At 43.6% G+C, this 14,338-nt stretch overlaps 1 protein-coding gene across 1 annotated transcript; it reads left to right on the top strand.

The window, feature by feature from the left end:
* Positions 1-4,932: 4,932 nt before the first annotated feature.
* LOC130863020 (tripartite motif-containing protein 60-like) lies at positions 4,933-14,105 on the top strand. The gene is made up of 2 exons (XM_057752895.1): positions 4,933-4,963; positions 12,373-14,105. The coding sequence occupies exon 2, from the start codon at positions 12,653-12,655 to the stop codon at positions 14,096-14,098; it is 1,446 nt and encodes a 481-aa protein (XP_057608878.1). The 5' UTR covers positions 4,933-4,963; positions 12,373-12,652; the 3' UTR covers positions 14,099-14,105.
* The last annotated feature ends 233 nt before the right edge of the window (positions 14,106-14,338 follow it).

A 14,338-nucleotide genomic window follows, 5' to 3' on the forward strand; every position in this document is an offset into this window, starting at 1 on the left:
TTTCCCTTGTGAGAGATAAGATGTTCTCATAACTGTGTCTGGGAACACTCCTGTTGGGAAGTGCTGGGAAGCTCTTGGGAGGCTGGGGCAGTTCAAGGCCAGCCTAGGATACCTAATGAGTTCCTGGACAGCCTGGGTTACATAATGAGTTCATGGTCAGCCTGGGGTACAAAATGAGTTCCTGGACAGCCTGGGGTACATAATGAGTTCATGGTCAGCCTGGGGTACATAATGAGTTCCTGGACAGCCTGGGGTACAAAATGAGTTCCTGGACAGCCTGGGGTACATAATGAGTTCATGGTCAGCCTGGGGTACATAATGAGTTCCTGGACAGCCTGGAATGCATAGTGAAAGCCTAATGAGAAAAGAAGAAAAGGAGAGAGGGAAGAATGAAGAGAGAAAGACGGAAGGATGGAAGGAGGGGTGGAGGGAGGGAGCAATATAACAAAGTTCAAACCAGGCAGGCTTGGATTCGAACTCCGGGAAACCTGGTTCTAATAGCAGGGCTAAACCACAACTACAGCATAAAATGCATGGACATAACGTATTATGCTACCTCATAGACATTTGTTCTACACTACACGTAAAATGTTCGCCATATGCCCTTGCAAGGAGACCAAGTGTACGCCGCTACAATCAGGAGAACCGTCAGAGAGAAGGCCACAGAGCATCGCAGAGGAACAGGCATGAAGAGTACTTCTTGACTGAGAAGCTACTTCACATTCTGATCCTTTGCAGGCTCAGTAAAGGAGTAAGGCTGAAAGTCAGACTGCTGCAGGCCTGTGCTGGCAAGGAAGGAAGCGTTAGTTGCAAAAAGCAATTGGTCTAGAGACTGGGGGCTTTGCTTTGTCAGTAGAGGGTTATTGTGCACAACGCTCTGGATTAGGTCCCAGTAACACATAACAGGGCTTGATGGCACACACCAAATCCTTCGCATGTGGGAGGTGGAACAGGAGGCTCAGAAACAAATCCAGCCTGGACCACATGAGATGTTTTCTCAGAAAAGGGTAAGAACACTTGGTCCAGGAGAATACATGCAAGCCTAGCCATTAGCTCTTAGGTTAGCCAGCATTTGCCATACAGACTGGACTCATCCTGTTGCAGTTCCTAAAAAGCATGGTCACCTTCTCTGTATTCACTATCACGCTGGTGGGGCTTTTTCTGGACCAATTTTTCAAACTTAAAATAAAAATTACACTTACTTATTTTTGCGTATATATGAATGTTTATGGGCATGCACAGCACGGCACACATGGAGTTCTCAGCCTTGGGCTTTTGGATCTGGGATGGAGAAATACTTTCGCTTAAATAGCCCAATTGACAATTTGAATCTCAGTCAGGTGCAGCGCTGTAGGCTTATAATCACAGGACCTGGAAGACTAAGGCAAGAGAATAAAAGTTGGGGGCTATTTCAGTGTTTAAGAGCACTTGCTGCTCTTCCATAGGACCAGGGATCAAGTCTCAGTAATCTATAGGATGGCTCACAACCGTTAACTCCAGGTTCAAAGAATCTGGTGCCCTCTTCTGGACGTCATAGGCACTGCATGGACACATGATGCATAGACATAAAAATAGGCAAATCACCTCCACACACAAAACAAAAATAAATAAGATCTTAAAATTAAAAAAAACTAAATTTAAGAAGATAATTTTGAGGCTAGCCTGGGCTACATACTGAGACTCAGTCTCAAAACACAAAAAACAAATCCCAAAAGGCATTTCTGGCATATATATACATATATAATTTATTATATGTAATTTATATATCATATAATTATATAAATATATAATTTATATATAAATTATGTTACAAATTATATATTATATATAATTTTGTGTATGTATAATTTATATCTAATTTATTATATGTCATATGATTTATTATTTAATATATATATCTTAAGATAAGAACTGAGCTAGTCATGATGGCATATGCCTTTAATCCCATTTCCTAAGAAGCAAAATCAAGAAGATCTCTGTGAGTTGGAAGCCAGTTCTTCTACACAGCAAGGTCCATGCCGGCCAGTGCTATATTGTGAGACCCTGTCCCCTCTAAAAACTGAAAATGTGCATGAGGGTGACTGGTAGGGCACCTGCTGCCAAGTCCCCAGGACACACATGGTGGGTGGCGAGAATGAACTGCCGCAAGCTGTACTCTGACTTCCACACCCACGTCATGCAACCCCCCCCCCACACACACACACACACACACGCACGAACAGCTAAGACTTTATCAGGGCCATTGTTTCTCTCGCTCACACTTCCTTCCGTCTAACTGCTCACTGCCCCTCCTTCTTGGAGCTTCTATTTTATTTCATTTTATTGGTTCTTTGAGACAGGGTTTCTCTGTGTAGCCCTGGCTGTCCAAGAACTCACACTATGTAGACCAGGCTGGTCTTGAATTCGCAGAGCTCTACCTGCCTCTGCCTCCCTTTCTTGGAGTTTTTAAAAGTATTGAAAGATATCTTCCAACTCTTCCTAGATGTCCTTTCAAGATGCAAATATTCCCAGGTATGGTGGTAAGCGCCTTAAATCCCAGCATTCAGGAGGCAGAGGCAGACAGATCTCTGAGTTCAAGGCCAGCCTGATACTATAGGTCAAGTTCCAAGATACCCATGGATACACAGTGAGATCTTGTCTCAAGAAGAAAAAACAACAATTAAAAAAAGCCAACACTGGGGCTGGAGAGATGGCTCAGTGGTTAAGAGCATTCCCTTCTCTTCCAAAGGTCCTGAGTTCAATTCCCGGCAACCACATGGTGGCTCACAACCATCTGTAATGAGGTCTGGTGCCCTCTTCTGGCCTGCAGACATACATGCAGACAGAATATTGTATACATAATAAATAAAAAAATAAATATTAAAAAAAAGCCAACACAAATATTACGCCAGGTTTGTTTTTTTATTAATGATTTATTTTATATGTATGAGTGTTTAGGCTGTATATATGTCTGTACCATTTGTTTTCCTGGTACATTTGGAAGCCAGGGAAGACATCAGATCCTCGGAACTGGAGTTACGGGATAGTGAGAGCCACCATGTGGGAGATGGGAACCCAATGTGGATCCTCTACAAGAGCAACAAGTGGCCAAGCGCCGAATCATCTCTCCGACCCTAATATCATAGCACATTTAAATTATTTCACTGTCTTTCCCTACCACCTGTTTAAAAATAAAAAATCCCGAAGGGCCTCAGCACTGACTTGTCCATCTCACAATCTTCACATTTTCTACGTGAAGCATCTCCCTACTTCCTGATAGTGCCGCCAAAGGACCTCTCTCAGCCCTTTGGGAATCAAATTATTTGAAGGCAAGAGGCTTTTTTTTTTTTTTTTTTTTTTTAACAGGCTCTACTGGGTCTTGAAAACCGTTATCCTCAAATTTCTCCAACCACTTCACAACCCTGGTGATTCTCAATGTGAAATGGGCCAAAATTCCACAAAGGAGCAGAATACCCCACAATGCTGGCCCGTTGAGATGGAAACTTACACACCGAGGTACTGGTTCCTCTTCCACACCTTACCTTGCCCTTCTACCTGTGAGAAGCAGCATAGCAGCAGACTCCTCTCATTTATGCGAGAAGGAGGTCTAGCCTTTTGATTTCACAGTCTGGGTTTTCTTTGGCTGTTTGTTTTGTCCTTTACATAGAGTAAGGTGATAGCCAGGCTCCAGCAAGCCGGGGTTGACGCGATGCAGCTGAGCCCACTCACCTTTCTCTTTGGCTTCCTTCTTTTTCTCATCGCTTTCCTTCACCTGTTATAGGAAACTGTCTCTGCAAAATATGTGGCTCGAAGATCTTGAAGAGACTTCAGCCTGTTTAGACCTTTCCAGTTTGGCATGGTGATATTCACGGGTGTTTCTCTTGAACCATCTCATGAGTGGTCAAACGAACAAATCCGTGTTTTCTGAAAGGCCTAGAAAACACTTTTCCCTCTGTGCTTGCCTTGAAAGTAAATAAACAAACAAACAAACAAACAAATAAATAAAATGAACAAACAAATAAATAAATAATGAAAACGGCCATTCTAGACCAAAGTAAGTCTCTAAATCAGCCGGCAGCCTTACTGTGGTCCTCCAGCTGCCCTCAAGCAATAAAAACACTGCAGCAAAACTCAGAGAATGTCGCCAGGAGGAATTGATTGCTTCGTTGGCTTGGCCAATCGGGGCAATCACCTGCGTCTCCTTAGGCTCATAGCCACCTGAGGGAGGGTGAGAGGTATCAGACATGCGCAGTTCCACTCTCCAGCCACTGCCACTGGAGCCGCCAATCACCATAAAGGCAGGACCAGCCCCGCCACCCACAAGCAGGATCTGCCCCACCCGCGGAGGGGTGCTCCGAGGTTTGTTCTAGGCAGCCCCCTCTGCTTCGTGCAGTGTTTGGTGTAAGACCGTCTCTAGGAGGTAAATTGCACTGCATCTGTGACACGCGAGTGACAGAACTTATGACTGGGTTGAGATGAGCTATTTTCCACAAACATATTATTATAGTTAGTTGTGGCTTGAATGTGAGTGTCGCTCACAGGCTCCTGAGTTCGGACCCTTGGGATGCTATCGGCAAAGGTGGAGTCCCAGTGCGAGATTGGCTCAGACCTTGAGGATTTGTAGGCTCCAACCCGTTTCTCGTTCAAGTTCACTCTGGGCCGGGCGGTGGTGGCGCACGCCTTTAATCCCAGCACTTGGGAGGCAGAGGCAGGCGGATCTCTGCGAGTTCGAGACCAGCCTGGTCTACAAGAGCTAGTTCCAGGACAGGCTACAAAACCACAGAGAAACCCTGTCTCGAAAAACCAAAAAAAAAAAAAAGTTCACTCTGGTTTCGTTTATTCCTCGAGGGAGGAGGGTATGTGGAGGTAAGAGGACAGCTTGTGGGAGTTGGTTCTTACCTTCCATCTTTTTGATGTTTGGTTTTGTTTTGAGACAGGGCCTGACTGCCCTGAAAGTCATTGTGGATCTGAGGCCTACGCAAAGGTAAGGCTGCCTCTGCCACCCCCTCACCCCCAATGTAGGGATTTGGGGTGTGCACCATTACGCCTGACTGCCTTCCACTTTTTTTATTTGGTTGGTTTTTTTGAGACAGGGTTTCTCTGTGTAGCACTGGCTGTCTTGGAACTCTCTGTAAACCTGGCTGACCTCGAACTCAGAGATCCGTCTGCTTCTGCCTTCCCACTGCTGGAATTAAAAGCGGCCACCACACCCAGCTCTGCCTCCACCTCTAAAAGATCATATATATTTATTTATGTGTATGTGTGTGGGTGACGGCATGCCATGGCGCAGGTGTGGACGCCAAAAAGCAACTTGCAGGTGTCAATCCTCTTCTTCCACCACGTGGGATTAAACTCAGGTTGTCCTGTCTGACAGCAAGCGCTTTGACCTGCTAAACCGTCCGTCTTGCCAGCTCGCTGCCCCCGTGGTTGTTTGTGTTTTCTTGTTTAGTTTATATGTGGAAGTATTTTGCCCACTTATAAGAATATATTTGCACCATATGCATGCCTGGTGTCTGCGGAGGCCAGAAGAAGGGGTTGGTTCTAGGGATAGAACTGGGGTGAAAGACTTCGGTTTTTGTTTGTTTGTTTGTTTGTTTTGGTTCGGTTTTGTTTTCTTTGCTGCCCCATGGGTCCTTGGGCTGAAACCTCTGCTAGAGCAGTAAGGGTTCTTCACTGTTGAGCCATCTCTCTAGCCTCCCCCACCCCTGCTGTCCTGCCCGCCCGCCCCCACACCCTCCCCCTCCCCCTCCCAACCTCACCCCCACCTGGTTGTTTTAGGCAGGGTCTCTTGTTCCCCCAGCTGCACTGTGCACCCCACAGATTTGCTGACTCTGGCCAGTGCGGCTTGTTTCCACCTTCCATCTCCCTGGGACGTGGATTATGTGTGTCAAGACACTCCAACCGGCTGTGGCATGTATTCTAGGGATTGGACTTCCGTTGTCAGGCTTGCAGGAGAGGCACTTTCACCCATGGAGCCATCTCCCCTTCTGATTGGCATTTTCATTTATTTTTAATGACTTCTTTCTTTTTGTTATGTCTCAAATTCTTCTTCTTTTTTCCATTTATTTAACTTTTCTTTCCCCCATTTTACATAGCAACCACAGTTAACCCTCTTTCTCCTTCCCCCACTTCTGGCCTTCACCCCAACCCCCATCCACTTCTCAGGGTAAAGCCTCCCATGGGGAGTCAACAATGTCTGGCATGCCAAGTTGAGAGAGGACCAAGCCCCTCCCCACTATATCAAGCCTGAACAAAGTATCCCAAAAGGCCAGTCCGTGCACCAGAGACAACTTCTGGTCCCGCTACTAGGGGGCCCCACAAACAGGCCAGGTCACACAATTCTCACCCCCATTCAGAGGACCTAGTTTGGTCCCATGCTGTTCCCCAGCTGTCCAGAGTCATGAGCTCCCCCTACCTTGGGGTCAGCTGTCTCTGATTTTACCCATCATGATCTTGACACTCCTCCTTATCCCGAATCCTTGCTCATACGATCCCTCCTTCTTTTCACCTGGACTCCTGGAACTCAGCCCAGTGCTTAGATTTGGATCTCTGCATCTGATTCCATCAGTTACTGGATGAAGGTTCTATGATGACAATTAACAATAGTCATCAATCTGATTACAGGGGAAGGCCAGTTCAGGCACCCTCTCCACTATTGCTAGGAGTCTAAGCTGGGCTCATCCTTGTGGATTCCTGGGAATTTCCCCAGCACCATTTCCTCCTTAACCCCATAATGGCTCTCTCTATCAAGATATTTCTTTCATGCCTCTCTCTGCCCCTCCCCCAACTCAACCATCTGGTTCCCTCAAGTTCTCATCCAATATCCCCTCCCCTCTCTCCCTCAACCCTAGTTTACCCAGGAGATCTTAATCTATTTCCCCTTCCTAGAGCAATCCCTGCAAGTCCCTCTTTGGGTCCTCCTTGTTACCTAGCTTCTCTGGGGTTGTGGATCGTAGCCTGGTTATCCGTTGCTTTACATCTAATATCCACTTATGAATGATTACATACCATATTTGCCTTTCTGGACCTGGGTTACCTCACTCAGGATGATTTTTTTTTTTAGTTCCATCCGTTTGCCTACAAATTTCAATATATCATTGTTTTGTACCTCTGAGTAATACTCCCTTGTGTAACTGTACCACATTTTCTTTATCCATTCTTAGGGTGAGGGGCATCTAGGTTGTTTCTAGGTTTTGGTTATTACAAATAATGCTGCTATGAACGTAGTTGAGCAAATGCCCTTATTGTATGGTTGAACATCCTTTGGGTACATGGCCCAAGAGTGGTATTGCTGGGTCTTGGGGTGCATTGATTCCCAATTTTCTGAAAAACGTCCATACTGGTTTCCAAAGTGGCTGTACAAGTTTATACTTCTACCAGCAGCGGAGGAGTGTTCCCCTTACATCCTCTCTACCATAAACTGTCATCAGTGTTTTTGATCTTAGCCATTCTAGAGGTATAAGATGGTATCTCAGAGTCATTTTGATTTGCATGTCCCTGGTGGCTAAGGATGTTGAGCAATTTCTTAACTGTCTTTCAGCCATTTGAGATTCTTTTGTAGAGAATTCTGTTTACATTTTTAAAATTTGATTATGTGTATTTTGATGTTTAGTTTCTTGAGTTCTTTATATATTTTTGGAGATCAGCCCTCTGTCATATTTGGGGTGAAGATCTTTTCACATTCTCTAGGCTGCCATTTTGTCTTGTTTACCATTCTTTGCCTTACAGAAGCTTCTCAGTTACAGGAGGTCCCTTTTATTAGTTGTTGCTCTCAGTGTCCATGCTACTGGTGTTGTATTCAGGAAATAGTCTCCTGTGCCAATGTGTTCAAGGCTACTTCCCAATGTCTCTTCTATCAATGTAACTGGATTTATGTTGAGATACTTGATCCACTTGGACTTGAATTTTGTGCATGGTGTCAGATATGGATTTGTTTGCATTCTTCTATATGTCGACATCCAGTTATACCGGCACCAATTGTTGAAGATGCTTTCTTTTTTCCATTGTACAATTTCATCTTCTTTGTCAAAAATCAGGTGTTCATGGGTGTGTGGATTAATGTCAGGGTCTTCAATTCAATTCTATTAATCAATGTGTCTCTTTTTATGCCAATAGCAACCTGTTTTTAAAGCTGGGCAGTGGTGGTGCACGCCTTTAATCCCAGCACTCGGAGGCAGAGGCAGGTGGATCTCTGGGAGTTCGAGGCAAGCCTGGTCTACAAGAGCTAGTTCCAGGACAGGCACCAAAGCTACAGAGAAACCCTGTCTCAAAAAAAAAAAAAACAAAACAAAAAACTGTTTTTACTCCTATAACTCTATAGTAGAGCTTGAAGTCAGAGATATTGATGCCTTTGGAAGTTCCTTTATAGTATAGGTTTGTTTTGGCTATCCTGGGTTTTTTGCTTTTCCATATGAAGTCGGGTATTGTTCTTTTGAGGTCTGTGAAGAATCCTGTTGGGATTTTGATGGGCATTGCATTGAATCTTTAGATTGCTTTTGGTAAGATTTTCATTTTGACTGTGTTTATCCCACCTATCCAAGAAAGTGGGACATCTTTTCGTTTTCTGATATCTTCTTCAATTTCTTTCTTCAAAAATTTAAAGTTATTGTCTTACAGGTCTTTCATTTGTTTTGTTAGAGTTACCCCAAGATATTTTATGTTATTTGTGGCTATTGTAAAGGGTGATATTTCTGATTTCTTTCTCAGCCTATTTGCCTATAAGAGGACTACTGATTTTTTTTTTGAGTTAGTCTTATATCCTGCCACATTTACTGAAGGTGTTTATTAGTTGTAGGAGTTCCCTAGTTCAATTTTTGGAGTCACTTATGTATTCTATCATATCCACTGCAAATAGCAAAATTTGACATCTTCCTTCCCAATTTGTATCCCCTTGATCTCCTTTTGGTGTCCTACTGTTCTGGCTTGAACTTCAGGTGCCATATTGCATAGATATGGAGAGAGTGGACAGCCTTGTCTTATTCCTGATTTTAGTGGAAACACTTTTGAGTTTTTTTCATTTAGTTTGATGTTGGCTGTCAGCTTGCTGTTTATTGCCTTTATTATGTTTAGGTATGGTCCTTGTATCCCTGATCTCTCCAAAACCTTTATCATGAAGGGGTGGTGGATTTTGTCAAAAGCTTTTTCAGCATCTTATGAGAGGATCATGTGTGTGTGTATTTTCTCAGTTTGTTTATATAGTGGATTATATTGATAGATATTCTTATGTTGAACCATCCCTGCATTTCTGGGATAAAGCCTTGTTGATCATGGTAGGTGGTTTTTTTTTTTTTTTTTTTTTTTTTTTCTTGGATTCTTGAATTCGGCTTGCCAGTGTTTTATTGAGTATTTTTTTTTTGTCAATGTTTGTGAGGGAGAGTAATTCTCTTTCTTTGTTGCGTTTTTGTGTGGTTTGGATATCAGGGTAACTGTAGCCTCAAAAAAGCTGACAGTGCTCCTTCTGTTTCTAGTGTGTGGAACACTTTGAGCAGTGTTGGTATTAGCTCTTCTGTGATGTACTGGTAGAATTCTGAGCTGAAACCATCTGGCTCTGAGCTTTTTTCTCTTAGAAGACTTTAATAACTGCTTCTATTTCCTTAGGGGCCATAGTTCTAATTTAAATTGTTTAGCTGGTCTTGATTTAACTTTGGTATGCGGTACCTAGCAAGAAAATTGTTTGTTTCTTTTAAATTTCCCAATCGTGTAGAGTACAGATTTTTGAAGTGTGACCTAATGGTTCTTTGGATATCCGCAGTATCTGTTATGTCCCCCTTTTCAATTCTAATTTTATAAATTTGGATATTCTCTTTCTTCCTTTTGCTTACGTTGGATCAGGGTTTGTCTGTCTTGTTTTTTCTCAATGAACCAACTGTGTTTCATTATTTTTTTGTATTGTTCTCTTTGTTTCTGTTTTATTGATTTATTTCCTGTTGTCTACTCCTCCTGGGTGAGTTTACTTCTTTTTGTTCTAGAGCTTTCAGGTGTGCTGTTAAGTCGCTAGTGTAAGATTTCTTCACTTTCTTTATGTAGGTACTTAGTGCTATGAACTTTCCTCTTAGCACTGTTTCCATGGGGTCCCATAAGTTTGGGTATGTTGGGTATTCATTTTCTTTGAATTCTAGGAAGTCTTCAATTTCCTTATTTCTTCCTTGACCCATTGGTGATTCAGTTGAGGATTGTTCAATTTTCATGGATTTGTAGACTTTCTGAAATTTGTATTGTTGTTGAAGTCATGATGATCCAATAAGGTACCAGGCATTATTTCAATATTTTTGTTTCTGTGGGGGTTTGCTTAGTTAACAAGTATGTGGTCAGTTTTAGAGAAGGTTCCACGAGGTGCTGAGAAGGTATTTTCTTTTGTGTTTGGGCAAAATATTCTATAGATGTCTGTTAAGTCCATTTGAGTCATATCATTTGTTAGTTCCCTTATTTCTCTGTTATATTTCTGTTTTGCAAACCTGTCCATTGGTGAGAGTGGGGTGTTGAAGTTTCTCACTCTTAGTGGATGAGGTTTGGTCTTCATGGTGTCCCAGATTTCCTGGATGATTTATGTGAGGAATTTGTTGGATTTAACATTTCTTTGACCAATGAATCTATTTCCTCTATCCTATCTTCAATATTGGAGATTCTCTCTTCCATCTTTTATATTCTGTTGATTATGCTTGCATCTGTAGTTCCTGTCCGTTTACCCAGATTTTCCATTTCCAGAATTCCCTCGGTTTATGTTTTCTTTATTTGCAGTTACTTCAATTTTCAAGTCTTGAACTGTTTCCTTCACAAATATGATTGTTTTTCTTGGCTTCCTTGGTGTTCTTTAAGCGATGTATTGATTTCTCCCAATTTTTTTGTTTGTCTTTTTCTCCACTTCTCTAGGGGAATTGTTCATTTCCTCTTTAAGGGCCTCGATCATCTTCATAAAGTTATTTTTAAGGTTTTTTTTTCTGCTTCACCTGCATTGGATTGTTTAGGTCTCGCTGTTGTAGAACCACTAGGTTCTGGTGACGCTCCATATTGCTCTTTATGTTGTTGAATGTGTTCCTACGCTGCTGTCCTCTAGTCTGTGCAGGTCTAGTCTGTGCCTCAGGGATTTGCTGATGCTGGGGCTATGATGGGGATGTAGAGGAGGGGCATGAAATGTGACCATGGTGGCTGGGACCTAGAGAGTGGGGCTGTCCAGCCAGGAGCTCAGATACTCACTTGTGTGTGTGCGTGTGTACGCGTGTATGCACGTGTGTGCCTGCATATATGTCGGTGTGAAAGTATCTGAAACCCACTGGAGTTACAGACAGTTGTGAGCTGTGAGTTGTGACATTTGGGTGTTGGGAATGGAACCTGAGTTCAAATAACTGAGTCATCTCTCCAGCCCTGATAGGTGTTTTTGTTGTTTATTTGTTTTGTCTGTCTGTTTTTAGAGACAGGGTTTCAAGAGCACCCTGGTTGTCCTCGAACTTGATTTGTAGACTAGGCTGACCTTGAACTCACCGAGATCCACTTGCCTCTGCCTCCCCAGTGCTGGGTTTAAAGGCCTGCGCCACCGTGTCCTGCTAGTATTTTTTTGTTTATAATTTTTGTTGTTTTCTTAACCTCATATACCTCAGCCTGTCCTGGGACTCCTGTAGCCAGGCTGTCTTGAATGCCTCCTATCCTGCCTCTACCTCCTTAGTGATGTAAATATAGATGTTTCAGATCACACCCATTGTTTTTATTAAGTTTTTTATTTATTTTACTTTTTGAAACAACCCAGGCTGACCTGATAGTCTAGAAGGCCTAATCCCTAATCCTCTCATCTCTACCTCCCAAATTTTGGAGTTACAGGAATACACCACTAAGCCTGGCTTATAGTGCCGGATTTTATGTTTTTGTTTTGTTTGATGTTGTGTTAGATTTATTTATGTGTATAAGTGGTTTGCTTGCATGTATGTGTGTGTATCACATGTGTGTCTGTGCTCCCCCCCCCTTCTGATTCCCTGGAAATGGAATTATGCATGGTTGTAAGCCTCCATGTGGGTGCTGGGAACTGAACCCTGGCCCTTTGCCAGAGCAAGCAGTGCTCTGACCACTGGTCAGTCCTACCAGCTTGTGTTGTTGTTTGCTTATAATTGATTTTGTGAGTTAAATCTGAAGCATAGATGGCCTGCATTTTTACCTAATGATTTTTACACTCCTAAATTCTTTCACATTTATTCAGTGCACGTATGTGCTCTCAAATGGGTTATATGTCCATACAGCAAGAGCGTGGAGGTCGAAAAGCAAGTGTCAAGAGTTGGTTTCTCCCGCAATGTGGGGCTCAGGGATTGAACTTGGGTCCCGGTGTACATAGGGTTCTCGTGTGGCTGTTTTGATACAGTACTGATAACACAGTCTGATTTTTAATCTCCTTTCCTATTTTACCCATAGGAAGGATTTATTTTCTTGGATGTGCAACAACTTTCTTGAACAAGAAAACTTCCATGAGCAGGGAAAGCCACAGCCTCGCTAACGGGTTCTAAGACACAGTAGTCCTGGGCTCTGGACTCTGTCTGCCCTCTCTGCTGTAAGGTATATAGGGTTAACCAAGTTTGCAGAAGCCGGCGTCAACAAGGCAGTGAGCCTAAAAGCGCTCGGTCTTCACATCTCAGGGAGGACCAGAGAGCTTGCTAGTTTCAAACTGCAGAGAAGCAGGCCTTCCAGAAGTGACATGTCTTCTCCCACGACCTCTGTGCAGCCCTGCACAGGCTCCGGGGAGCTCGAAGCAGGGCAGGCTGACCTCCCAGCAGAGACCCACTGTCCCATATGTAAGGAGAACTTCAAGAACCCAGTGACCATCGAGTGCAGGCATAAATTCTGCCTCTCCTGCATCAGTGCGTTCTGGAAGGATCTAAAGGATAATTTTTCCTGCCCTGTTTGCCACGTTAATTGTCCAGAAAGGAATTTTCAGAGTAATCAGCAACTGAGCAAACTCACTGAAGTTGCCAAGTGGCTCCCGGTAAGAAAGGGCCGGAGGCAAAGGCAGATAGGAGAACGTTCCAGAGAGGCGCAGCCTTTGGCCCTTTCCTGTGGGCAGGATCAAGAGGTTTGCTCCCCCAGTCCCACATGTCACTTTGTTTGGCCCATGGAGGATGCCACCCTCTGTCATAGGAAACAAACTGAGTATTACATTAAGCTCTGGAGGGATAAAGTAGAGTCGGTTGAGAAAGTCCTTGTCACCCAAAGGAAAAGATCGCTAGAACTGAAGAAAAGGGCAGACCGCAGAAGAGAAGAGGTGACGTCGGAATACCAACAATACTGGTTGTTTCTTAGAGAGCAACGAGAGAGCATTCTTGAGGAGTTAGAAAATGAAGAGCTAACTGGATTATCTAAAATGCAGGCCAACATAGAAGAATTCTCAGATCACATCGCTTCATTGAAGCTTCTGCTGGAGGAGGTAAGGAACAACTGTGTAAAGTCGGAACTGGACTTGCTGGCAAGTGTTAAAGACTCCTACAAGAGACACAAAGCCTTAAAACGCCCTGCGATCTTCTCGCTCCAACTGACAGAGTATGGCTACCAGCTTCCTCCACAGTATTCAGGCTTGGACAGAATCGTTAAGCGATTTCACGTGGATGTACTTCTGGATCCTGAAACAGCGAACTATAAACTTAAGATCTCAAAAGATAAAAAAATTGCGCTATTTGTGATCACGCAAAGGGTACCACGTAGCCGCAGAAGGTTTTCCGGTTACCCCGTTGTTCTGGGGTCTGAGGGGTACAGTTCTGGCAGACAGTACTGGGAGGTAGACGTGGAGAACAAGCATCAGTGGCTCCTAGGGATTTGCCAGGAGCCCTTCCCCAGGAGGAGGGGCAGGAGCTTTAGAAATCAACAGTTCTCAGTGCACGACAAGTTACGGGGAGTTGGGTTACTCGATGGGAAAACTTACCTCGCATTGGGCCGTAAGATAATCTATCTTCTGCCAAAGGTAAACCCCAATAGGATTGGCATTTTTTTAGACTCTGAAATACATGAGGTTTCGTTCTACAATTTGCATGATAAGTCCCTTCTGTACAGGTTTAGGGACTGTCCTAGTGGTGCACTTTGGCCTTATTTCTACACTGGGGAAGATGGCAGGCCCCTGAAGATCTGCACACCCAAAGACCTTGAGTGCTGAGAGGCCAGACAACCAGCGAATCTAGTCAGCAGGTCTGGCGTTTCGTTTTGGTCTTTTTTTCCAGTTTTCATTCTAACAATCACAATAGTTGTTTTGGTTTAATTTGCTTCAAGGAGTTCCAAAGGAGTCGGAATACCTGCTTTATAAATCATGGGACCTTTAGTGATCCTTAAAGTAAATGTTCCTCCAGTAGTTGCCAACAAAAATTCACTGATGCCGGTCCTTGTAAACCACCTACGT

The sequence above is a fragment of the Chionomys nivalis genome, chromosome 20 (genome assembly GCF_950005125.1).
Source record: "Chionomys nivalis chromosome 20, mChiNiv1.1, whole genome shotgun sequence".
NCBI lineage: Eukaryota > Metazoa > Chordata > Mammalia > Rodentia > Cricetidae > Chionomys > Chionomys nivalis.

Excerpts from the sequence above, each read along its gene's own strand:
- LOC130863020 (XM_057752895.1), top strand. The coding sequence starts at position 12,653 with ATGTCTTCTCCCACGACCTCTGTGCAGCCCTGCACAGGCTCCGGGGAG.